This window comes from Labrus bergylta, chromosome 11 (genome assembly GCF_963930695.1).
Source record: "Labrus bergylta chromosome 11, fLabBer1.1, whole genome shotgun sequence".
In the NCBI taxonomy this organism is placed as follows: domain Eukaryota; kingdom Metazoa; phylum Chordata; class Actinopteri; order Labriformes; family Labridae; genus Labrus; species Labrus bergylta.
In genome coordinates, this window is record NC_089205.1 from 18554058 (window position 1) to 18580940 (window position 26883).

The 26883-nt window shown below is 40.1% G+C and overlaps 2 protein-coding genes across 2 annotated transcripts in view; one reads left to right on the forward strand and one right to left on the reverse strand.

Moving 5' to 3' along the window:
• The window catches only part of rtn4rl1b (reticulon 4 receptor-like 1b), a 139199-nt gene extending 136088 nt beyond the window's left edge, over positions 1 to 3111 (reverse strand). The window contains exon 1 of the mRNA XM_020655175.2: positions 2242 to 3111. Coding sequence (XP_020510831.1) covers positions 2242 to 2254 — 13 coding nt within the window. The 5' untranslated portion in view covers positions 2255 to 3111. The remainder of the gene's footprint in view (positions 1 to 2241) is intronic.
• Positions 3112 to 4280: 1169 nt separating this feature from the next.
• Positions 4281 to 26883, forward strand: part of dph1 (diphthamide biosynthesis 1) — a 58395-nt gene continuing 35792 nt past the window's right edge. Inside the window, exons 1-3 of the mRNA XM_020653687.3 lie at positions 4281 to 4426; positions 5884 to 6033; positions 16770 to 16833. Coding sequence (XP_020509343.2) covers positions 4375 to 4426; positions 5884 to 6033; positions 16770 to 16833 — 266 coding nt within the window. The 5' untranslated portion in view covers positions 4281 to 4374. The remainder of the gene's footprint in view (positions 4427 to 5883; positions 6034 to 16769; positions 16834 to 26883) is intronic.

Here is a 26883-nt window from a genome sequence, read left to right on the forward strand (position 1 = left end):
AAGAATTACACAGAAGCAGAAAATCACTAACAGCACTCTGACTGTTCAAACAAAGATATGAGGACTATGTTGTGTCCCCTGCAGGTGAATACACACCAGAACTAGTGTTGAACATGTTTGTAGATGGTATGGACATGACTCTCCCATGTACAGTAGATGATCAATGATCGACCTGCACAAACTCAAAAGTGCACAGATAAAAGGATCGCTGGATAGAGACAAGTGTGACTTAAAAGAGCATCATAACATCTTTTGTAACCAGCCACAGCTAGCCACAATGCAAACCGAACCGGTGTGAGCAAAGACATTCGCCTTCGACGTGTTTGTGAATGGCTGATCTGTCAGTGTAAACACTTTGCCTGATGCATCAGCCAAGCTCCCTGCAATGTGTTATTTTAGGTGCAAAAAAAATTCAAATTCACCAGAGAACTTCTGCACTCTTCCTGCCAACGCTGACACATCCCTGCCTCACTATTGTAGACTCAGACATGCTGGCATATACTGAGCGCTTTTGGCAGACTGGCGAAATCTGTACTTTGAAGTCGTTTGTCTTGAATTAAGTGATTTTCTGTCGGGGCAATGTGCAAGCAGCAGGACAGCTGATTCACATACAAAAAACCTTGGACCGAGCCGGGATTGTGCATGTGTTTGGAGTACAAAAATCCCTTGACATGCCAATCACCTCTGGTTTCAGCTCCCCATTCAAAGCTCAGGGTAAATGAAAAATGAATGTGTGCCGTGGGAAATCATCTCTTTAAGGATCTCCTGATGATGATGATGTAATAGCATTTACCAGCATGGCCATTAGTTTGACACAATACAGACACAGACATGCTTCCTTGTACATTACTCTATGAAAAGCCTCTTCTGGAATGCGTAGTGACTCATTTTGGTTTTCCCTAAAACAAATCCAGACGTTACATTTCTCATAAATGATAAGGAGATCGGTTCTGAGAAGCCGTCAGGAAATAGGCTGAGACAATAGGCCTTCCCTCCAAGCTGTTATATGGCGCTATAAGCACTCATCACCATGGTGCGTTTCATCTCGACTCTTGGAACAGCAATAATCGATCTGATGGCAGCAAGAAAAACATGTTGTTTTTCTCTGGCCCTAAGGCACGCAGCTGAAACACACACACTCTAAAAAGATGGTTTTCACAAGACACACTAAATAAATACCAATAAAACACAAGCTGTGCGTGCTGTATGGTGAGTGACCACCACCCAGTATTTGAGTGATTTTATAGGTTATTCAAAGGTTAAGGTACTTGTGATTTGTATAGACAGCGTGAAAAAGCACAAGTAAAGAGCAGGCGAGTTTTAGTGATGATTAAGTGATGTGCAAAGCTTGGGCTAATGCAGTGGTTTTCTAAAGTGGGATCTAGGGACCTGCAGGGGTCCGTGAGGGTGCTCCAAGGGCCACGGCAAAACAAGGAACAGTTTAATTTCTCTATTGTCTCACTCTCTTGATAACAGCACAAAGGGAGCATGTATTACTGTAATCTTTCCTCATTAGAGGCTTCACCCTCTATACTGTTGTCACACGTAGTCAGTTATGAAGCTGTATGGCCAATTAAAGCCTTGAAAGAAAGAAGCAGCTCCTTGGGACAAAAGATCAGCGAATAAAAGTCTGTGGTTCAATGTGTTTCTATCTGGAGGATCTTGATATTAAAAGTTTGAGAAGCCCCTTCGCTTTTATAAGAGGTTCTAAAGGTCCTGGCTGTTCATATAGTGTGTAGCCAGCGGGAGATAACCTTGTGAACCGCGGTTTGATCCATCACATCTAGATGTAGTGACACACAGCAAATAATAATGCTCCGGGAGAGTGCAATGCTGGGAGAGATAGCCTCTTGACCCGGGTACAACTCATAAACTGCAGTGCGGCATCAGCTGTATTAATATCACATACAGCCTCGTCGTCCACACTTTTCCTTCCACGGATGAACATTTCAGTCCGTGCGTGTGGTTCAAATTAAAGATGCGCTCCAAATGGCGCATAGCCTGTAACAAAAAAAAAAAAAAAAGCACACATCTGCGGGGCAACGTGGTGCATTATGAAATTAGTCATAATTAAGCACCTATTTCATAACCGTAAAAAAGTAGGCTATACCTGCGCAAGATTCATGCACATCACAGGGACGCAGAATCCGCCTTAAAGGAAGCACTACACTATGCTAATGGAAGAGGCGAACTGGCAACATCGTTTGATTAATTCGGGTTATTTAGTTGTGTTTCACTCACCCCTTCTGAACATTTTGCAGGCCTAGGTGTATTTCGTCTTCGGTCCTCGGAGAATCATCTATTCTTATATTCCAGACTGAAAACTTGTGCGCTTTAGTTTTGAAGTTGATCCGGAGCTTCGGTGGCTCGCAGCGTGAACGTCAGCTGTCCCTTCCTCTGGATTTTCTCGAGATCCACCTTATCGAGTTGCACCGCAGGCCGCCGTGGGTTTGATGAACATTAACAAGAAACAATAATCTCCTCAAAGTCTGGCAGGAATCAGACGCACCTGCGAATCAGGAGGGCACACATAGCGAAACAGACGCGCTGAAATCATCCACTCTGTCCGAAATGATGGTAACTCCAGTACGCGTGTGCACATGAAGTCCACCGCCACTTCTGATAACCAACTCCTTTAGGGCGCAAATGACTGTTGAAACTGCAAATTAGTTCTAGGGGCAAATCGACGGTGAGCGCGAGCACTCCCCAAAAACACAAAAAAATTCAAGTGGCCAATCTCAGATTCTCCTCTCGGTGATTCAGAGCCGTCCAAATCGCATCATACTCGTTAAAATCTCTAATTAACACAAGTTATTTGGATTCACATTCCGCCTCTGATGTCGGATTATAAACGCAGGCTCCTCAAATCCTCCTTAATAATGTAGACTTTGAAGCCTTCGGTTTCCTTTAAACCCTCTCTTTTTCTGCTCTCCTCGCTCCTCTCGTAATTGTTACATTTCTGTGATCTTGTCTATGAAGATCTCTTAGCTTTTTCCCCCCTACCTATGATTAGAGCTCGTTGATGCGCTCAAGGAAGGAGAAAGTATGTTGTAGTGCCTCAGCCCCTCCAACGGGCAGCATCCAGCTCCATCCCTCTCTCTGCCTCTGTCTGCGCCGGCTGGCACGCACGCACGCACGCACAAGCACGCACACACACACACACACACACACACACACACACACGGACACACACTGCTCCCTGACATCCAGAGGTCTTCATAAGGAACACAACATGACACCAAGGGACAAAAGGGACATGCAAAGAACAGAGTATGAAGCGGAACAGAAAATAACAGGATGTTTTTTGATGCTGCTCATTCTGCAGTGGAATACTTTTCTGATCAAATAGCCTTCACCCAAATCAATATATGTCATAAATAATAGATAATGCATCAGATAAACGGGGTAACTCTCCCCCCCAACCTCTCTCTCTTACTCTCTTTCCCTCTCTCTCTCTCACTTTCTCTCTCACCGTGTGTGTGTGTGTGTGTGTGTGTGTGTGTGTGTGTGTGTGTGTGTGTGTGTGTGTGTGTGTGTGTGTGTGTGTGTGTGTGTGTGTGTCTCTATCTTTCTATTACTCATTCTATTGCAGTGCACAGCCAAAAAATAAAATAAATAAATAAATCTAGTCCACTTCGTAGTTGTTCAATTGAATCAAATTTCAATTGGCTTTATTTCCATTCTTTATTTTAATCTTAAAAAATGTTATACCCCTTTGATGACCCTTTTCTTAAATCACGTTTTTATTATACTGAGATTTTTTGTAAAAAGAAATACCTCAACAAATTGAGGTATTTCAATTTTTTGAAATATTCTGTCATAACTACATGACAGAATATTATTCTGTCATAACTACATTATTTATAAATACCATCTTCATGTAGGCTATTTAAAATGTAGGCCTATGTGTGTCTTTGAAAACAATTGCCCAGGGAATAGCCTATTTTGGGGCATAGTGTCTTTGTTTGTTTCGTTTAATTTAATTTGATATTTGTATTTATTTGTGTTTTTTTTTCAGTAGGCTCATTTTGTGCTGCAATAATTGTTTGTATGTATGCTGTATATTATGTCCTATTGTCTATGTAATTCTGACCTGTGTGGATTATAACATGTAACTCATATTTTCTTCCGTAATCCATTTTATCTTAAACCAAATAATTTCCCCTGTGGATAAAAGGATGTGCTCTAATCAATAGATGTAGGCCTATACCATGTGTGAACTATTTTATTGTATTGGTGAGGCGCTGTCTCTCTGTCCCGTTAAGTAACATCCGTTTCATCGGGGCTCGATTACTCTCCCCCGAACTCTCCACTCGATTGCTTTCGCCTTTCCCTTCCTCACATGTGTGTTGTTTTGGAAGGAAAAAAAAAAACATGGCAGCGCCCGAAAGTGCGGTCCAGATAGTCCCTGCTAAAAAGCCAACAGGTAAATATATTAATGGACTACGAAATGTTTGCTGCAGCGGGATATGTCCGTGTTATGACTGTTTTATAGCGATACCTGAATGTTACCTTGACGACGTAGCTAACCCGACATTAGCTAGTTGTCAACACAACACTCCGCTCCTGCTGCTAGTATACATAAAACAGTAACATCAGCGTACGAGCATTGTTTTAAGTTGCAGTTTAATTGAGATAATTTGGCCTTAATGACGGTAGGTGACAAAAAAAATAGCTTTGTTGCGATTAGCGCATGCGCGTCGCGATGACTCTCCAGCCTTCACACATGAAGAGATCCATGTGAAGATGTTGTTTGTCTGTTTGTTGATTAATATCCCCATTAGCTTCTTGGCGTTTCCATTTCTTCATTGACAACATTTCATCAGTTAGGTTACATAAACACATCTATGACGTTCATACTCGCAGTACAACAAAACACATGACGTAACCTACCTACTCCAACAAACCAGCACAATCTGTCTAACACATACAGCAGCTCTACAGAGATATTCTTTCACTTCATTAGTTAGGAACAAAAAAAAGAAAAGGAACTAGATCACAAGACAAAAACAGGATAGACAGCTCGAAATTGATCTGTTTTTTCAAGATAATTCAAAATATAACTCATTATTATTGTGTTCTATACTATTTCTTGTGAAAATAAATACTTCAGATACACAGATTAAATATTTTGCTCACTTGAGAGCACCAGCAAGTATATTTCTAAACTGTTAAGACTCCTGCTTTATACATTAGATTTGTATCCCTAGATATAAAATCTAACTTTTTGTGAGAACATCTTGTATTCCTGAAATCAAAAAACTTTGTGATGATTTCCATGCCCATTAAGAAACAAATATCCTGGATGGATGAATTAAAAACTGACGCCGCCTTTGTTTATTGTAATAAAAAGTGATCTGCCTGTACAGAGAATAAATGGATTCACATGGCGCTAAAGATACAAAAACTTTAGTCAATTAAGTCTTTACCACGTCTTAGTTTATGTCCAATTCCTGCCACACTTCGCAGCTAGTAGCACAAAAAAAAATAGTTTTGGTGGTTGACAAACTTAACATACAATAAGGTGCTTCCAAGTCAGTGTATCTCTGCATAGATGCGAGGCATTTTACCATTTTGAAAGAAGCAGTGACTGAACCAAATTTAGCCGCTCTACATTGAGATTGTTGAACGTGCCTGATTTTATTATTATTTACTTTATTTTAATGAGTCCAACTTCAGGTGGTTGTGAGTCATTGGCCTGTATGAATGGCTCCTTCTTAAACATGTGTTAACTTACTGTGACCTTTTATTCCAGGTGAGCATGGTGTGTTTGTTTGTTTCACCAGCAGATTGTACATTGTGGCCTTTGGTCGTAAAATATTGTGTTTTGCTTCAATTTGTGCACAACACATAACTGCCTAATTCTCTTAACTCTTCCTTCAGTCCGAGGGCCACGACGGGTAGCCAATCAAATTCCAGATGAAATCCTGCAAGACCCTGAGCTACAGGAGGCCATCAAAGCCCTGCCTGCAAATTACAACTTTGAGATCCACAAGACTGTTTGGAGATTGAGACAAGCGAATTCGAAGAGAGGTAAAAGCCCTGCATTCTGGAGACGCTTGATTCATGAAGCACATGGTTATGAATCTGTATTTACTCTTAAGACTGAGACATGCACCGTGTTAACTTCAAATTAGATACTTCAAATGATAGACGAACTCGTAGATGTAGATTTTGTAATACAACACATGCATGGCCAGAGAGTTAGTACTCCCTTACCTTGCCTGAGTGCATGCCCATTGTGTCCTGGGTTTAATGTTGGTCAAATGTTCAAATGGTTGTACATGAAATGTATTTTTTTTTTATTATTAACAGAGTTTTAGGAAGTATTTTTATAATGAGTTCAGTGCAGATGTTTTTATAGTTGTAGGATGAAATAATAGCCTTATGCAGACTGCCGTTTCAAGCCGTGATATTTACGCCCCTTGACCTTTTTGGCTCCTGTCTGAATGTCCCGGAGGCTTAATGGGGTACAAAGTGATCCTGCCTCTGCACTGTCTTTGGAGGTAGTAACAGAGGTGTTACCGAGTCCCAGTGTTAATCCATCTTGAGCACTAAGCAACATTTAGCAAAGTTACAGTGGCAAGATAAAAAACCTCCTTTAAAGAGGCAGACATCGTGGGCAAAACCAAACTCATGATGAACAGCCATCTGCCGAAACTGTGCTAGGCTTGAAAAATGAGATCGAGGGAGATCCATAGTGGACGTAAAATGGAAGTTCATGTGGAGGCCTCTGTAGAACAGGACATGCGGGGGCCAGGTGTGACTTGTCACAGGTTATTTTAGCACATCAGCAAAATTATATTTCTATGACACGAAGATTTCCATGTGCTGCCATGCCCTACATCATTCTGACTTAAAAAAAAAGTATTTTTTTTCCAGTCCAGTGCAGTCGAGCACTAAAGTACTTTGCTTTGTATTATTCAAACCTCGTTTACAGTTACTTTGCAGGTTTAGAAGAGCTAAGCAGCACAGACTGAATGTATAAAAATGCAGGATGCACAGCTTAAGTATCTTATACAGACAGACAGCATGTGCAAGCATTCATTTAAAATGCCATCCATGAATGCATCTGTGCCTTGACCCACTTTGACAACTTTATTGTACAGTCTTGCAGGTTTACTTAGGGATGTCACAAATCAAAAGAAAAAGACCCTGTTTGAAACGAGCATGTGGGTCACCCGGGACTTACCCTGCCTTTCCAGAACAGAAACATGTTAAAGATGTATTTATCGCTTTGCAGTGTGTTTACTCTTACTGGTTAGTAGGGACACCAAAGTAAAGCAGGGTGCTTTTCATGACTACTTCCATGTCCACTGAGTTTTTGGAGGTGCTTAACACTGAATTTGTGAGGGGGGGTGTAAGCCGTCTTTGATCTATGTCCCCCCAGGAATTGTGCTTATGTGTTATTGACAGCATTGGAAGACTCTCACACTGCAGCTGACAGTGTGCCCGCTCAGATTTGTCCCCAACATCCAGGAAACACAAATGATTATGTGCAGTCTTGCATAAAGAAAGAAATATTTTTTCATTTTGTTTTTGACTATTGGTTGAGGATCTCTGCCTTTTGAACAATAACCATGTGAAGCCCTGTTTCAGAGTAAAAGGAGAAATAATTCTATTCTGTGGGCGACAATTTGAGTTGCCTCTTGACAGGCCGTCACGAGTCACATCATTATCTTGTGTTATCTTAAGTTTGTTGGTGTTTTTACATGGTTGAGGGCATTTAAAATGACCCAGGTTATTGGTTCGCTTAAAAATCATAGAGCCAAAAAGAACAGTCAGATCTAGGAAACAGAAATGTGACTTGAGTTGGACTGCTGTGTGTTTGTCACCTCAGGACCTACTGCATGTGAGCAAAGTGAGAGGCCTCGGTAACATCTGTGTGTTCTGCTGTCTGTGACTAATTATTTTGTGTTGCTTTACAACTGCCTTCATCTGATTAAAATGTGACATTGTGTTGAAAGCCCCTGAACCATTATCAAGCGATTAAAGAAGACAAATATTCACTTAACCTAAAGAAAGAAAGAGATTAGATCATAAATGAAACAAACAGTGCTTCCCACTTTGTTAAAGTCTTACCGTATAAGTATAACCATGAAGTCTAAAATGTTAAAAATTGTCTTAACACATGAACGGTTAAATGACAGAAGTATACAGCTTTAAAATAAATAAAGAAAAAAGACTTCTGATCTCTAATTTCACAAAGCAAATTCATGTTTTCATTCATATATATATGTAATAAGGTAAAGTAATATTTACACTCATATGATGTGTTAATCAATCCACAGTTCAGAGACTGTTATGCTCATGTGTTCATCACAGAGATACCTGGTCACTATCATTCTTTTTCTTCTTCGTGGTCGCAGGTGAAGTTTTCCTTTTCTTCTTTTTTCTAAAGCAGATTTAATAAAACTCATTGGATTGAATACAATTCAATCCATTTGGCCAACGCTATCCACACATCTCACTCTGTGTTAAAAAGCATTCTGCAGCTTCATTTTTGCTGACTCAGGATCTGAATGTACTGAAGCTTTAGTAGTTCTCCAGTTGAGTTTTCTAATTCACACTGTTGTTTCCCCAAGCTCCATTTGAAATCACTTTGAGAAGGCAACTCTTGTAACTAAATAAGGAGTGATTACAGAACCCAGGTGGGGCTGTGATTGGTTTCACTTAAGCGTCAATGATTGTGCAACTTTCCTTCAGAATCTGCCCCTGTGCATTGTTACTTGTGTGTTTTGACGTTCCCTCATTTGTGCTGCTCCCTGTGAAACAGGTCATTGGGTAGTGTTACAATGGCGGCCGCCAGCCTGAGAAAGAAAAATCATCTTTCATTTATGTAAATGTCAAAATGTGTATTCGTAAAAGTCGCTCCTGCCGAGGGTAGAAATATGCAGATGGCAAGCCAAGAGGATTGAATCATTTCTTAGATGTCCCTGTGGGGCACGTATGCTTTCCACAGCTTGCTGGCTTTGCTTTTTTGGTGCGTGCGTGCATGCGTGTGTGCGTGAGATGTCCTTTTTTATTTATTATTTATTTTTTTATCAGAGCTCATCGTCTCTCTCTGAACTCACAGAGCATAACTCACCTTATCACCCCCTGTCTCTCTCTGTTCCTCTTTGTGTCCATCTGTTTCTTTGTCAGCCTTTGAACTGCTCTCGAGTCGCATGCATGCTGCCTTTCTTAAACTCAGGATTGAACAACTTACATTGGAAATGTATTCTAGCTGCCCAGATTCAAAGCTTTATTTTCCCTATTTTTCCTGTTTGTTTTCTTGATGTTATATTTTACTCTTTCCATGTGGGGTTTAGTTGTATAGACAATTGACCTAGATAGGGGCTGTCTACTTTCTTGATTACTGTCACACAGTCAGTTAAGAGATAAACTCAAGTGAACACAGATTTAATCGGACAGTATGCAGACCTGAGTGAAGGGATTGGTTTAGAGAAGCTGTACTTTGATTGATGAATTATTAAAAAAGGAATTCAGACCAACAAATGAGTCAGGTGAAGGTTTTTTTGACTAGCCTAAAAAATGTTATGGATGAAAGTTTTTTATCCATAAGTTGATGAAAAAAATATAGATGAATACAATGGACAATTCCACATTTTTTGTTAGTATCACGTGAGCTATACTGGGCAACCCTGGTTTGTGTTTTATGTCATAGAAACTATTATTAAGGCATTTTCCCAATGTTTTTAAAATAAAAGCCAAAAAAACAAAAACTGTCAGGTGGGCTTCTGTTCCTCTGTTATGCTGAATGAAAACACAAAATCAACATGATTCTAAAAGAAATTTGAACTAGATGAGTTTCTCCTCCCTGTTGTTTTTGTCAAAGCTGATATTAGAAGTCCCGCCTCTTCTTTGTTTTTATTGGTTGGTGTGGTGGAGGTGACACTGATGAGCAAGAAATGGCGTTTGTGGATATCGGCCTTTAGTCATCTGGCAGGTCTCTTGGGCACCTGTGATGTTGAAAGGTAATAATTATTGGCTCTCAATGCTAACTTATAAACAATGTAACCTCCAAATAAACAGAGAAATAATTACATATGGCCAAATACAGCGCAGCCGTGTTTCTCAGTGTGTGGATGTTCGAGAAGCTTTTTCTTCATTCTTCCTATTTTAACACAGCCTTTGTCTGACAGCAGTTTTTCCAACTACTAAATCCCATTTGGAAAAATCTGAAAAATTAGACAAGACGTGGAGATAAAGCCAAAGAAGCACAAAGCAGTGCGGCCTTGTGAGTCTTGGGAGACCTTGAATTTATGAAAGCGATCTCTGCGGGGACGTGAAATACTCAGGGAGTTGTTCGGTTTTCTGTGCTCTTCTCACAACTAAACCTCACACAATCAAAAGATTAGCACTGCTGACGCTTATTCTTCAGATGTTTGTTTCCTTGAGATTCAAGAGAATAAGCAACATGTGGGATGCATTTTGGGGAAAATAACAGAGAAGTTGAAAAGATAATAAGGATGTAATCAGGAAAATTCATAAATGAAATTTCCCATTAAGGAATGCCTTAATGCCAGTGTTAATTAACATCCAACTAAGCCACAGATGGCCCACCACATTAACAGAACCATCCAGATTGAAAAAAAAAACAACAACTTTGTGTTCAGTCCATGGCTGATATCTTGTTTTCCCCTAATTAATTAATCATCCCATTTTAAATAGCCTCTTTGTGCATCCTTCAGTAACAGAACCATCTTTTTTTTTTTTTTCATCCCCAAAACGTGAAACATCTCCACAGAAAGCTGACTGAAATGGTCTTTTCTGCTCTGTCTGAAAAGAGTGTTCCTTTTATATGGGAACATGACAGAAGTGAGAGTACTGCCAGGGGGACGTTCAGGAAGATTAGGCAGAAGTATCAGCAGACTGGACGTTCTCAAATGGATGTCTGTTGGTCATTTTTTGTCCAAAGTCAAAGACTATAGGAATGGGACCGTCATACATGACTTGTTCTTCATTCTTCATCCACACATGGTTTTCTAAATACAAACTGACACATGAATAAGAAAGCCAGCAGCTCAGTGGCTGTTGCTCACACTGTTTAAACCTAAAATTAATGACTGGCACACATCTACTTGACCATTGACTATGTAACCTGACTACCTTGCTCATACTATTGGAGCTGCAGATAATATTTTTAACTCTCTCTGTCTGGATCTTACTCCTTCAGTCACTCACACCAGAGCCACACTTTAGTTTTAGCTAGGTGAAGCTAATGAACCAACAACTCAGTCATTTGTTTGTTTTGTCACTTTGTCATGCGCTTTTTTATTTTTATACATGTTTGCCATTTTGTACTTCCGTACCACAGACTACACACAAAAGATGCATTACCAACTGCACATCACTGCCATCTCAGTTGTTTGCACTGCAGGTGACTGACATCTGACCGTTCCTCACATCCAAACCCAAATGTTTGCAATGCAATCTCACACTCCAAATGTAATCTAGCACAGGATAATCCCTGTCTCTTCCAGTATTCTGCTCTCCTAGCTCTAACCCTCCTTTTGAAAAATTCAGAGTAATCCCTTGGCTTTGTCCGCTCAGTCTGCCGCTCGTCGATAAATTGGTGTTTCTCGCACTTTCTTAGTCTACCTCCCGTCTTTGATTTTCAACATAATCCCACATGTAGATTTCTTGCACTTGAACTTCCAACAGTGGGTATACCAATCTGACGGAAAAAAAAAAAACACCCTCTGCACTTGTTTGTGAGTTTTTAGCTGAACAAACACGACACCTGAAGCTGTTGATGAACTTTCGCCGTCAGAGGTAGAAGCAGCTTATCATCCTTGCGTTGAACATGTAGTCAGTCCCTCCTCCAGCGTCTGATTCACCTTTCAGCAGCAGCAGATGGAGAAAGCGCTTTGCTTCTGTCAGCTGTGGCAGAGGTGTGCTCTGAAACCTTTCTCTGTTAATAAACTTGCCCTTTTCCAGGTAATGACCTGTCTCTCACTGTCTGCCCGGGCCCTCTGTGATCCCTTAACCTTTCATCAGTAAGAAACGCTCTCGCTCCTCCCCTCCGCACTGCCCCATCTATCACTCCATCTCATGACCACCCTCCCTCAACCTCCCTGGCCTTTTGTCCATCCAAGCTTTTATTGTTTAATTCTGCCTGCCACTGAAGTCTGGGAAATTGTTTTAAGCCTAGTCATGTGGAAACCTTGGTGTGCTGAATGCAGCCTCTAAGACTTATAAGTGTCCACTGAGGCGCTGATGGATTTATTGAAGAAAGGTGTGACGGAGTTTGACTGGGAGAAAATGTCATGGCTGATTGAAACAAAGCCTCCTTCTTGAGGTCGTGTTGCTGTCTGTGTCTGACTTGGTGGCAAGAATTCACAAAAGTTGTCGAAACCCACAAATACAAGTTTGTCATCCTCTCCTGTATACATAAAGTATGAATAAATAACTGTTTCAAAAAGATTATAACAAAAATAGAACTGCTGACAGGAGGTCTTGACTTCACAAACAGTGTAGTCTATATAATCTAGAAAAATCAGTGAAGAAGTCCTGACCTTCTTAACCTCATTGCAGGTTAACATCAACATACCTGTGCTAAATGTGGTTACGTAATGCCACTTTAACCCGACAATGCCTGAATACATTAGCAGCTTAATTTTCTAGATACAATTAATGATATTATTGATACAATTAATGCCATACTGAGCTGCTACTACGGGATGTCTGTTCACTGTGCTTGTTTACGTCTGGGTAGTAAAGCAGAGAGCAGGCCAAAGAAGGTCTATGGATACAGCCCTCGCTATTGGCTGTTGGCTGCATTGCAGTTTGTGTAACCTTTGACAGGCATAGAGGTCAAATGTTATGCCCAATTAATAAATATTAATAATTTGTTTAACCAAGCAGTAATTCTGGTGATGACCAGCGAGGTTGATGACAGTTAAGCATTTAGTCGACTAAACACACATCCCTAATGTAAAATAGGAAAACTATTAACCTTGCATTCCTTTACTTTTATTATTATTAAAAAATAAACCCCGTTCCACATCACTGTGTCCTCTCCCTGTCACTGACTTTCTTGCCTCTTTCAATCTTCTTCACTTCATGCTCTGATTCCTGTTCGTTCATTCCTTGCGGGACTACTTGACATCATCAATATCTTAGTAGTCTCTGATTCCAAGGTGTCCTCATGCTTATTTGATGATTTGATGACTTGATGGCATGATTAATGTATACTTATTCATGGATTCTTTAGTTTCTTTAATGAAAAAACCACAAGACTTATCTTTTACAAAATCCCCAAAGGAACGTTCGGATTCTTTGAAATCCAAGAAAACATGATATTTTCCCCAAAGAAAAGTTTGACTGGGAAGAGGAAGCTTAAACACTTTGATTCCTGTTGAAGGTTGTGAAAGTATTTGGACATATAAATCTCATACAGTTATATTTATGTATGGAAATGGTCAAATCAGAGCAGATTATGTCTTGTTAAATTACCATCTAAGGAAATGTAATAAAAAACAGATTAGATGATGAAAAAAAGGGTAGTGCACTACTGCAGGAGAAGTTTCTTTTCTTTAAATAACCAATCTCCTCATCACTTCAGCCGTCTGTCTTCTTTGCTGACTAAAGCCAATAATACGGATTCCTTAGCATGGGCCACCAAAAATACGTAAGGTTTGAATAAACACTGAACCGTTAGCAAGCCAGAAATGGTTAGCGCAGAAACTGATAAATGCTAAGTTATTAATTACATATAACTAGCTTTTCAAGCACGGAAAGAGTGGAAAAACAGACTTCTTGGATTGTCAGTTAAAATAAATTGCACAAGTTAATCTATGTAATGATAAGTGTATTGAACATAATTTGTCATGGTAATGGCAAAAAAATGTAGTATTGCCCATTGTGCACATAAAAGTAACAGGAATATTGCATTGGTATAAAAGAGCATAATGGATCAGTAGCATTGCTGTGGCTCCTGATGTTGAACCTAAAATTGTATGTAATGATGATGAACATAGTATAGCGCGTTACTGAAAAGTAATATTGCAAATGATAGGCAAAGCAATATTGCGGTTCAAAGATGACGCCAGCCTCGCCCTCGATGTCATCTTTTGTTATCTTAGTATTGATTGAGAGCCCCCTGGCGGCGGGATCTATATATTGTATCTTTAAAGGGAAAATAACTATCGAGAACAATTTTTTTGTACCATGCTCATTCATTATGCTGTAAAGTTGGAGCTTGATAGGGATTTACTCACCTCTGGAGCCAGCCTCTATTGGCTGTTGGGGTTGTATCAAGTCAACTTTGGTTATATTCTTTAATAATTATACTTAATTATTAATAATATAAATAAAATATCATTAAACTATGTTTAATCTCGTTTTGGGGCACCAACCTGTAATCAGGTAAATATAACCAAAATATCACTCAAATCAGTCTCAAATTAGTTATTTAATTACTAATATTATTAATAATGAATAACTATATTTAATAAATTGAAGGCGTGAAATCCGTACACAAAGCCTTCGCACCCAGCTTATATCACAATGTAAATACACCAGTAACCACCAACAACTGCTCTCTTAAATTATAACAGAATTTATTTAAACAAAGCAACATCAATCCAAAATCAATGAACTTAATTAAACAAATAACTATTATAAACTAATCTAAGCAACAAACATTATCAAGCAAAGGCTTGTGGAAGGGGTATGAATGTAGGTGTGTGTGTGTGTGTGTGTGTGTGAGAGAGAGAGAGAGAGAGAGAGAGAGAGAGAGAGGGAAGAAGAAAGGGGGGGGAGATGGCTTCGTACCCTCGTGGTCGTTCACGATGGCGCAAACCTAACAAAGACCTGGGTGCGTGCGTGTGTGGATGAAAGGGAGAGAGAAGGGGGGGAAGATTACTTCGTCCCACGTGGTCGCCCTTCCGATGGCACACACCTAACAAAGGCCTAAATGTGGCCTTAAGGTCTAAAAGAGACTGAGTTCGGCCCTACACGATCTGTGTCTCTGAGGCGTCTGGATAGCCGCGAGTGTATAGATCTCTGTGCGTAATGGCGCGGTGGTGGAGTTGGTCTCCAGATGTACGTTTACACAGGAATATGTGTGTATGTGTGTGCGTAGAAGGGGAAATAAAAGCGAATAAAAGAGAAATGCGTGCCTGAAGAGGCCGGATCACAGTCCGACTCCCGCGCCACAACTCGGAGTAATTCCCTTCATTCACAGAAACAAACCAATAGCCGAATTCAGATTAATACAGCTTACACTGGCCTTTCTGATCAGAAGAGTAATACCCGGTTATAATGCTGTTACGCTAAACACATATAGGACGCAGCGGTCCGAAACAACAAGAGTTTTAAACAGTTAAAACTCAGGACGCAGGTCCAACAAAGATAAAAATTACAGTTTCTGCTTTGATCAACAATTGTTAAAAACACTCTCTAAAGCTAATTCTGCCCAGACCTAATTAAGCCTCACTTGTGAATCGCTTTGTCCGCGATTGGTGAAAGGAAAAGAGTCCGGCGATGGAGCAGATCTTCTGTCCGTCCTGGTGCAGAGGCGTCTGATGGCGAGGGTCCCTTACGGCGAGAGCGGCTTCGTTGGTTCTCCGTCGAGTGGAAAGATGTCCTTTGATGTCCTTTCGTTGCAGGACGGAATAAGACCGTTATCTTTCTGATAATCTGTTATAGTCTGACGCTCTCCGAGAAACTGAGATGCGTTCACTGGACAATCCGAGCTCGGAATTTAGAACACTGCCGGCCGCGGATTACCTGCGCGCCAAAACTTAAAACAAAGGAAGATTGTTGCAGGAAACAGGAGATCTTCTTGGGTCTCCGAGCACCGAAGGTCAGCGCGTGAAAGAGGTCGAGCAATGGAAGTCTTGGAGTTTTGTAGCCTGGCCTGCTCCATGGGGGTCTACCTCAGGTCTCCTCCAATGAGGAGAGAGAGGTTCCGGTCCCCCCTTTACTTCACACGTAGGTGTGAAGTACCGCAGGGGATTCTGGGATTAAGAGTCCTTTTAGGCCTCTTTGTGATCTCAGTGAATAACTCAAATGAGGCTTTTACAGAGGTGCAGGCCCAAGTCCATTGTATGACTGTTCTAAGCCTGCGTGGCCCAACATGGCCATTAAAGGAACTGCAGTTTATGGCTCCTTCAAATCAATTTAGTTTCTCAGCTCCCAATGTTGGCCTTTATATCAGACTTTTTCAGGATGCCTACCAGTCACAAACCACTAATTCTGCCCATTCCATTGATTTATCCTGGCTGGTGCCACACATCACTAGATTTGTCGCTAACAGACAAATCCATCACCAATAATTGCTCAGATAAGCTGCTTGATTTCTATTTTATGTTAGCTCCAACAGTTTTTCTGGATCAAAGTGTGGCTTTGAAACGTAAACTTGTGTGGAGTGGGAAGGTTGGGGGTGTTTTTGTGTTTTTCACTAGAAAAGAGAGTAAAAGTGTGACTCACAGAGCTGTGTGGCGGGTACGGGGACAGACAGGAAAAAGAGAGTGTAATGGCTCTGTACAAGCCCTGAGCTGTAGAGCCAGACCTGTGGTGATTGGTTTGGACTTTATTTCCAACAACCCGTCACTCGCTAAAATAAACCAACAGAGCCGCCGTGGCAGAGGGGAAATTGCCCTGAAATGTCACCATTTGCTGTCAGTGGAGCTCTCTGAACCAGTAGCTGAGTCTATGAATAGCTTTGCTGTCCAGGATTTATTAAATGTGCCATCACTCCTTCGCAAGACTGTTAACTTTTTCTTCTTTTGTTTGCTTTTTTTTTTTTCTCCCTTCAGTGGCTCTGCAGCTGCCAGAGGGCCTTCAGATGTTTGCCTGTGTCATCGCTGACATCATTGAGAGGTACGGTTGAGAAAGAAAAATGTATATTTCTTTAATTAAACAACTTCTTTTACAGTCCGAGAGCCAGGCAGCAGGTGTACTAGGAACGCCAGCCATGTGTGAACTTGAACTACGGCAGCTGCTCTGTACTCATTAGGAGAGCAAGAACTTTATCGTAATTCCCCGCCTTGCACTCGATCAGGGATTCAGCACAAAATGAGACACGATTAGGTTTTAGGACAGAGAAGATATCACAGCTCCACTTGCTCACGGTAGGAGGAGGGATGAGATATTATTCTTGTTAATTACATCTTGTTTCAGCTCACATACGCACCATCGCACACCAGCACTCTATCACACGGACACCAAGAAGTTTTTTTTTTTTTTTTTTTTTAAAACCATCCTTCAGTGAGAAGTGCTACAGCCTGAATGTGCCAAGTAGTTTATCTTTTCTACTACACTGTGGTTTGGCCTATACTGTGCTAAATACAAGATATACTTCAGTGCTTTGTAAATAGAAACAGCCATTCTGAAACCTCTTCCATGAAGCAAACTTTAAAGCCTAGTTTTTCTCCCTTGTTTTTGTCTCTGTGGTCTTATTTCACCCCTCTTTCTCTGGAGTACTGTCTGCTGAGTGTTTTCTGTGGGAAAAAGGCTGCCATCATTAAACACCACTTTTCATAGGTGTTGAGTCAATACTAACCAGATGACAAGATGGCGAGGGAAGAACAGAGTGACTGCAGTTGCCATAAAATTTGGGATATTTGATTTCACACAGGAAACTAGTATCACTCCTGTTGGACTATATTATTAACTTTCCTTTTCTTTACACCACCATGTTTATTTACCTTAAAAAAGATGAAACGTCGCTGCTCAAAGAAGACGTGGACAGGATTTTGTGTTTCTCCCTTCTGTCATTTCTTTTATCTGTCTTTATACTTTATCATTTTGTTCATCTTTTCTCCAGCTGTATCAAACCTCTTTTGCTCCATCTTTCTATCACTTCCTTTTACCGTCATTTCTGATTTTTTTTTTTATCACAAAAAAGATGATAGAGTGAGGTTTTGATGATAAGGTCTGGTCTTATCGGTCCAGCTGCAATCACACTGAGAGCTACAGCTGTTTGCTGCACAGCTTTTAAACCACATACCCATGCAGTCCACATTTATACGATGTCAGTGTCCATCATGGAGTCTGTTAAATCGGCTCAATCTCTTCTAATGAGAGCAATTAGCGGGCACTAATTGCTTTTCTCGCTCGCTTCATACCTCGTCCTCTATCACTTATCTCTCTATATTTTTCACCCTCTCCCCACCATCCACACCATTTCTCCCCCACCCCCCGGCACAAGGATGTTTCTCACGGTTTTCCCTTCAGTTAGACCTGTAAAATAGTTTTCCTTAAGCTATCCTGTGTCTCTCCCTGTGCTGGTTTACCATGTAAGAATTTTTATGCAATTCTGGGTCTTTCCAGATTTAACAGATGGGTTCTTTGAATCCTGGATGAACATCACAGCCTCTGAGAAATACTGAATATCTTCCATCTGGTGCACAGACTGACAGGTTGGGTTTAAAGAATGTGGATGACATCAGTCGAGTTTTAAGGATCATAGTCTTGCTAGAAAATTAGAAAGTTTTTGACAAAAGCAACAATGAACCAACATGTTGGTCATCGAGGATCATGCAACCTCTGTTTCATCCTGCAGACATAAATCCATTTTATTATAACTTAGGTAATGTTTTGGTAGATCTGCTTTTCTTCACTTTGTTATGACAATTTTCTGACAAATATCAAAATCATGGCTTCTAAGGGTGAGAAGTGCAGGGTAACAAAGACGATTTAATAACCAATTCTGATATTGCTATTTTATTTTTATTACCTCGTTAGGTGAGTTTTTGAGATAAGCCCTGCGTGGGTCTGACTTTTCTCTCAACAATGTGCAAACATAAAATTAACTAAACTATGCAAGGCCCACCATAACGGTAATATCATGATACAATAATTCTAGGATAATATATTGCAAGTCAATTTGTAAAATGATACCTCACAATATATGACTCACTAAAGAAAACAAAATTCCTCCTTAAAAGGTAAAGATTCATGTTTTTATTCACTTCAGTTTTCTGTCAGTTTCATATCTTATCACATCTCAAGTTCCTTTTACCGTCATTACCCCACAGATATCTTTTTCTTCTTCTTTTATCTCACTGTCAACTTCTTTTTTTAAGTTATCCGCGTTCATGTCATAAAAACCAACGTCATGGAATCATGAAAAAGTGATAATGTTTGTCAAATTGCTAAGGAAGCCTGTTTAGAGAGCTGTGTTTTTAAATTAAAATATCGATACTTGGCAACAGTGATTAAATAATTCTATCACACATTTCAGGACATTGATATTTTCACATGTGGTTCTCTTTAGTATGTCTCTTTAGTTTTCACTCTAATAAACACAAAACATAAACTGTAGCACCTAGTTGTCATTAAGGAGAGCAGAGCTGCTACACCATCAAGGTGAGCAGAAAAATACAGAAGGGTTTACAGAAGAAAGTATCTGCTTTATTCTACCTGCTACCAACATAATAAAATATGCTTGGAGGGGTCCAATAGTAAACTTATTATCAGCTCAAGGGATCACTCATTATTTCTTCATAATTGTATTCCCTCTGAAATACAGTTTGATTAAAACATATATTATTGTTTCCTAAATGGGAAATTGTCAGGTATAATGGGTTTTCATTGATATATGGTGGCCAAACCTATAAAAATAACATTATTGTTGTGATAAACAAATACAACTTGAATTCCCGTTTAATTACACTTAATCTACCTGTTGATCACATAGACCACTTGTATGAAGAATGTACAATTGAATACTTACCTTAAATGAAACCAAAAGATTAAGAGAGCCCTCATTTTAGACGGGCTGCAGAACATGGTCATAAACCCCGCCTCCTCCATGTACTGATCAAACTACAAAACCAAAATGTACTTCAGATAAAAAAATTTCAAACCTGATTTCTGTCACAATAGTAATTATCTCGCCATTTCAAGTCGTCAATTGTTTGAGAAGTTTCTTGTTAATTAGTTATTTGATCCTATAAAACAGTATAAGTGCCCTGATTGACAGCGCTGTTAAAAAATGTAGCTCCTTTGATGCTGTGTGCATCGTATTAGAAGAGAACAGCAGAAATGGCAAGAGAAAGCGTTACTAAAACAAACATGAGACATGCAGAAGAGTCTGGTTTGCTGTGGACTTTACCTACGTGAGGGTTTTTTTTAAAATCCATTTATCGTTAGTTCAAATGTGTATTGCGTTAGAGGAAGTGGTGTGTTATCAATATGCTGCACAGACCTCTGATGCAAACTTGCGATAGGTTGGTGACCATCATGGCAATACTATTGCTTGGTGGAGGAGGCTGAGGCTTGCTGTTCATACAGTCTATGGTGGACCACTAAAAACATTGAGCCACAATGGTTGACTAACTAAAACTTGGTTGTCATAATCTCTATTTATACCTCAGAAAGCACTGCAGAGGATCTTTGTTAATCTTCACCCTTAGATGTAGAGTCAGTAGTGAACAGTAAGGCCAAAGGACCAAGAAGTCCTGTTTCCTATAACTTAATACATGTAGGTATCTTGACTTGGCTGGCTGGAAATCTTATTAGCCATACTTTGCTTATGTAATGGCCACGAGCAATGGCAGCTTAAGTTGCCAACTAAATCACATCTTGGGGCTTAGTGGATCAAAAAGTGAACTGAAGGTTGAAACCTTCTGGTGGCTCCTTACAGTATGATATTTGATCCTGATGTGGGGACCAAATTGAAATATTTTTGAAGGAATTCAAGGTCTTGGTCCAGCCTGTTTCCCCACTATAATATGACCTGTTAGATGGTGCCCTGGGAGTCATAGTTTTGATAACAATCTCAACATTAAGGGCTCAGAATTTGGCCCATCCCTTCGATGGTTTAACCCGCAGGTGAAAGCTGACAGCTTCTGGGTGTTAAATCTGCCCCAGGAAAAAACAGCTTGTTGGGAATAAGCCAGGATGTCATGCTGAGAAGCCTGTGAAAAGGTCTATGTAACAAAAATATGGGAAATGGAATAGTCTCACGCAAACCTAAACCTAAAAATGATCACTAAGATAGAGAAATATGTAAAACTGACCTTGCAGTGCTGATAACAAATGACTTTATAAAAGTGGAATTGGTGTAGGATTGGCAATTGCTGTTTGTGAATGACGACAACCTTTGGATGTTTGAAGAGCTGTCGACTGACCTTGTTTCACCCGGTTGAGGGTTACGAGAAAGTCCCTTGTATCGGCACAACAGGGCTGAGGTCCATATCAAAATGGGGATGAAAGAACTAAGCTGGCCTCAGAGTAAGGAGCTTCAGCGGGAGGGACTGCTAAATCTAAATGAGGACAATCTGCTCTGAATTATGGCTACTCTGCAGTTAATACATTCAGGCCAAAACACACACTTTACACACTCATTTACATCATAGAGTTCCATGCTTAAAGGGATAGGAACCACATGATTGTGAACACATATTTACCAAAGGAACAGCATAGCACAACACATGATAGCCTACAAAGTGACCTTAAAGTAGATTCACCCCCTTTCTTATTTTGACAAAATGAAACAGTCAAAAGATTTTAAGAAATTAAAGGACCGTAAGACCTGATTGTAAAGAGTCATTTGGTAATTAGTCTTGACCTGGGAACTGTTGACCAATCCAGATGAGGTGCACTCAGTGGATTGGAAGATCCTCATTGTCCCCAAGGGGCAATATGATTTGGCAACAGTTGTCCACACAAGAATACTCATCAGAAAAATACATAAATACCGTAATGCCCAATTATAATATACATTTAAAGCTCCCATATTATGCTTTTTTCTGGTTTTATATGCTCTTTAGTGTGTGTCCTGTGCATGTTTAGGCACATCTATTTACAAAAATTCAAAGTCTGCGGAACGCGGCTTCTCCTACTTCCTCCTACCTCCTCCTACCTCCTCCTGTTAGCTGTAGTATTAGCTGCATGTAACGCTCAGTTCTAGCCCCCCTCGATAAAAATTAGTCAGTGCGGAGTCTTTGTCAGTGTGAGATCACTGATCTAAGCCCATTGGCTCGTTGTGGCAAGCCCTGCAACTCATGTTGAAATTTCCGAGACGCGCTCTGTCATTATTAACTGACCAATAATGACAGAGCGGATTGGCAGAACAATCAGAGCAGACTTGGTCCACGTGGGGCTCTGCAGTGGGGGCTCAGCAGAGCGGAGAGGGAGCAAGGAGGAGCAGTACATGAAAACAGACCCTTTTTTGGACTTTAGCTATTGTGAACATACAAAAGTAGGTACATAGATTAAATATACAAACCCCAAAAAGGGCATAATATGGGCTCTTTAAGATATGCTGAGTGATTAGTACTTCTCCTCTGAATGTCCATCAGTATTACCATGCAACAACAGCAATTATGTCCAGAAAATATATGTGCAACTTTCTTTGCCTTTCAGGTGTGGTACAGTGTGTGTTTTCCTCTTCTGTGGACATAAGTAACCTAGGTGAAAGCTTCATATAAGGACTGAATAATGTCTCACCTACTATCCTGCAATCTGTGTGTTATGTTTGTGATAATTTACCCCGAAAATCCTGGAACTGATGTCCTTCTAAGACTATATAATATAGGACAGAACTTCTTGTTGTGAATGCAAAAATTAAATCAGTAACATATTGCAAATTGTTTTATTTTTTTGTTGTCCAACATTTGTCTTCAATTATTATAATATTATTTATCAAGTATATATCAAGAAACCTATATTCGAACAAAGGGTTAGAGAATGAAATAACAGCAATGACATAATTCTAATGCTCCTATAGATTTGAAATGGCACATGCTTCCTAAATGTTCAAGAAAAGCAAGTCACATTTTGTTAATCCAAACTATTTTATCAGAGATTATCAGTACCTGGTTTTCGCATTCTTAGTCCACAGGAATTTAATAAATCAACGCAAACTCATTTTCTGGCCTACAGATGTTTTCCAACATAATTAACCAGAAATAGATCCATGAATTAGGTCTTTATTCACAGTATGCAAGCTATAGAAGCTGTTCTCAGACAGGAGCCTGCTTGATAGTAAATTGGGCAGTACAATAAAGTCATTTAGTGACACGAAAAAAGCAGCAGTTCTTTTATTACAATGCCATCATCCTTTATCTGTTTCTGTGCTATTTCTTTGTATTTTTTACTGTCAGTGCTGACATTGTCAGGGGAATTCAAAGACTTATGAACTCTGCTTTCACAAGTAAAAACAAAGGAGGAAAAGCTTTCAGAATAAAACAAAGAATTGGTAACTTGTGCAGGCAGGCAATGATACATGTGCTGTCACTGACTGCACCATATGTTTTATTGCCTTTGATGGTTTGCCAGCTGTCGGGATCTAGCTTTAAAAGATACTTTTATGAACTTCCTTCAATATTTACTGCTACTGCCTTTGTGACAGATGAGGAATTAAAGAGAGAAGCGGGAAGCAGGGCTGTCACTATGTCCTAATCCTGAGGACAGCACTAGCATTTAATGTTCTGTCTCTGCGGCCTCCTGGCACGAAAAAACCCTGGGTCTCTCCATGGAGATGTTAGCCAGCATCCTAATCCGAGGTCTTGTACTCTGAGGCTTGGTAAACGACAAATTTGCTGAGCAAGCAAGGCCAAAAGGGCGCCTGTTATTGAGGAAAAAAAACAATAATGAAAAATGTAACATCACTTTCCCTGACTGAAGATAAGACACAGACTATTATTTTTTTATAGATAACAAGAGACAATTCAGTGTCTTCACTGGGCTTTTTTTTTTTTTTTTTTTTTAGATTTTTAGGGGGGTATCTGGTACTTGTGTGAAGTAGTACTGACATTCAGTAAAATAACATGACTTTAACGTGACTTTTTAATATGTTGAACTGTTGTATCTATAGGGCCTGCACGGTGGTGCACTTAGTGCTGTTGCCTCACAATGAGAAGTTCCTGGTTTGAATCCCCGTCGGACAGGAGCCTTTCTGTGTGGAGTCTGCATGTTCTCCCCGTGCCCCCTGCGACCTGAACGGGAAACGTGACATAGATAATAGATGGATGGATGTTGTCGCTATATTTTAGAAAGTTCAGGCTGTCTAATTGGTCAGCATTTGTTCACACTATTAAGCTTTAGTGCTTATGAAAGCTGCAGTTTGGGATTATATTATGTCACCTGCCATAACTATTGTGATCCAACAATGCCTGGTGAGTTAAGAAGGCTGGAATATCAAAAACTTTTAGGCGAGATCTTTCGGACTGGTCTCCTTTTTGTATTCAGCTTCATGAATCAGAATATGTTTGTCAAATGATAAATGTTTTATACAGGAAAACACTTTAAAGAAAGGAAAAGATCATTGAAAATTCCTTAATAGCAGTGAACAAAAGAAGTGAAAAAGATAGCAGTTCAGAGATAGACAGATATAGGTCAAGTGTTAACAAGGCATTCACTAAGACTTTACCCGATCATTCTGCCCAATCTGGCAGTCGCCCTGAATCCATCCACCATTAACCAGTTTGCGAAGTTTTTCGGGGAAAAAAAGTCACAAAAAATATTTACCCTCTTCTCACACACCAGAATAATGAGGCCAACATTTTTGATTAATATAGAAACAGGAACAGGAAGGAAGTTCTCCCAAAAAAGGCTTTGGAACAAAGATAGCACAGTGACTAAGTCTACGCATTGACAGAAAAGGCAAAACCAGCCTTGGCATTGAGTGTACAGTGATGAGTCAGTGATTTGCAATTAGTACAAAAATAATGGTGTCTCTCATCCGGATACTGAGTTGAGGAGTCACAATAGATTACCTAATCATAAATGTGTGAGAAAAATGTAACGAAAAAGACCTTCTTGGGCTCAAAAGGAAGAAAAATGTTTGCAAAACTTCGAGCAATCGGTTAATCAGAAAGGTATTGCATCTCAAATGCTTCCCATTGGATGAATCTGACTTGCACTATCTTCCTGAGGATTCACTCAAAGGATACATCTCAATAAGATTTGATACATTCATGCTAACCAAGGTTGAAGTCCAACGACTCTTGTTTGTCCCATGACTTCTCTAGGTCGAAGCCTTACCGTTTCCTGTGAAACAATTTGAAAACTAGCCACAAAACATGGTACAGCCAGCCATGGTTCCAACAAAATGAATGTGTTTGATGAATTCTCATTCAATCTGGGGTACAGTGTAACATTCCTATCAAACTCAGCAGTAGCTTTTTATAGATGATCATGATAACATACTTAACACAGATATGGAATAATATTAACAATTAAAGCAGTGCAACATCTATTTGTTGAGTATATTAAGCCATGATTTATACTCTATAAGCATTAAAAACAAGGTGAGTTGAAGGCTAAGTACAGTCAAAAGACCTCCTTTTAATTAAGAAGGGCAAAGGCTGGATTCCAAATTTCCATGATTAGTAATTACTCAAGAGTTTTTTATTGGACTGTATCAATGTTTAAGTAAGCTCTAATGGCTGGCAGGCTTTTTGTGGTAAAACATTTTATTAAGGACAAATGTCTAAAAACTGAGTGAAGTGTGGAAGAACAAAAGTCAGTTGGGGCTGATCAAAAAGTAGGATGCTGATTTTGAGAGGCGTATTGTTGGGCCTTCCAGGCCTGAGTTGTGTGCTGTTTTGTATAGCCCAATTCAGATTGCCAGTTAATGGCGCAATAATTGCACCCCTGTGACGCCTCAGTTCCGATAAGAATGTAAAAAAAGTGTAATGGGGGACCTCCCACCATGGAGGTAGTAACAGAGGCGTGACAGAGGCAAGAGTGTTGTGTGTGTGTGTGTGTGTGTGTGTGTGTGTGTGTGTGTGTGTGTGTGTGTGTGTGTGTGTGTGTGTGTGTGTGTGTGTGTGTGTGTGTGTGTGTGTGTGTGTGTGTGTGTGTGTGTGTGTGTGTGTGTGTGTGTGTGTGTGTGTGTGTGTGTGTGTGTGTGTGTAAAGCTCTCACTGTTTCTCTCAACGTTGTGCTTCTGTAATGCAGTGTGAAATCAGACTGGGCCACCGTAATTAAACATTTGCAGAATCAATATCAAAGTACAAAGACATGATGATGGAGCTTTCACCTTTGCTACGACGCTATTGCTAAATCGCAATCTGCCAGATGTTTATGATTCAACAACAGCAGTGTTATGGAGGACATTCAGTTGGTGATCCCACTTGGATCCCATTGCACTTGTTCCTTGTTTCTCTACATCATGTACTATCTGAGGTAACTGTCAACATGGGCCCTGGATGGGTCTAGATACAGTCTTGTCACATGCAGTGTGTTGGTAAATTAAGGTACAGTATGTACACCAGGCCCCCAGGCATCTCCAGGTGCTGCTCCATAGTCGTTTCCATCAATCAGAATAGATTCCTCTATATTCCTTATGACAGGTTGAATCTTTTCAGTGGGCGCAGCAGCCGCAGCCACAGCCCACAGCCTCCCAGGGTAAATGTCAACTCTACCATTAGGAAGGAGCCTGGAAGGAGCCTCCAACGCCTTCTTGCCCTCACAGCCTCACAGTCCTCAAGGCGCCCACAGTGCAGCTGAGCTGTAGCAACAGATCCGGGTGTAAGTGATTGAGTGAATGTGTTGGTGTGCAAGCATAGAATGTATGTTCAGAATGTGCATATGTGCACATTCTGTGCTGCCTCTAACTTCTGAGTGCTCTTAGGGTGTTAGGGATTCTCATGTATGAGGTATTCATATACAGTCTAGCTGGAGAAATTAGTTTCCATTTACCTTTTTATTGAATATTTTTGTAACCTTACAATCCTAATGAGGGAATTATTCAAGTTGCCTACAGGTATTTAAAGGCAGAATATGTGATTTTTTATTTTTATCCAGCAGCTGTCGCCCTTGAACACCAGCATGGAACCAAAACAACTCATTGTTGTGTTAGCATGCTAATGCTAGCGATCTTTATCATGCTCGTATCTTCACACTGCATGTAAATTTACCCGAAATGACCGTGATCTAGAAACGCTTACTCAACATTCAATTAAGCAGTGAGTA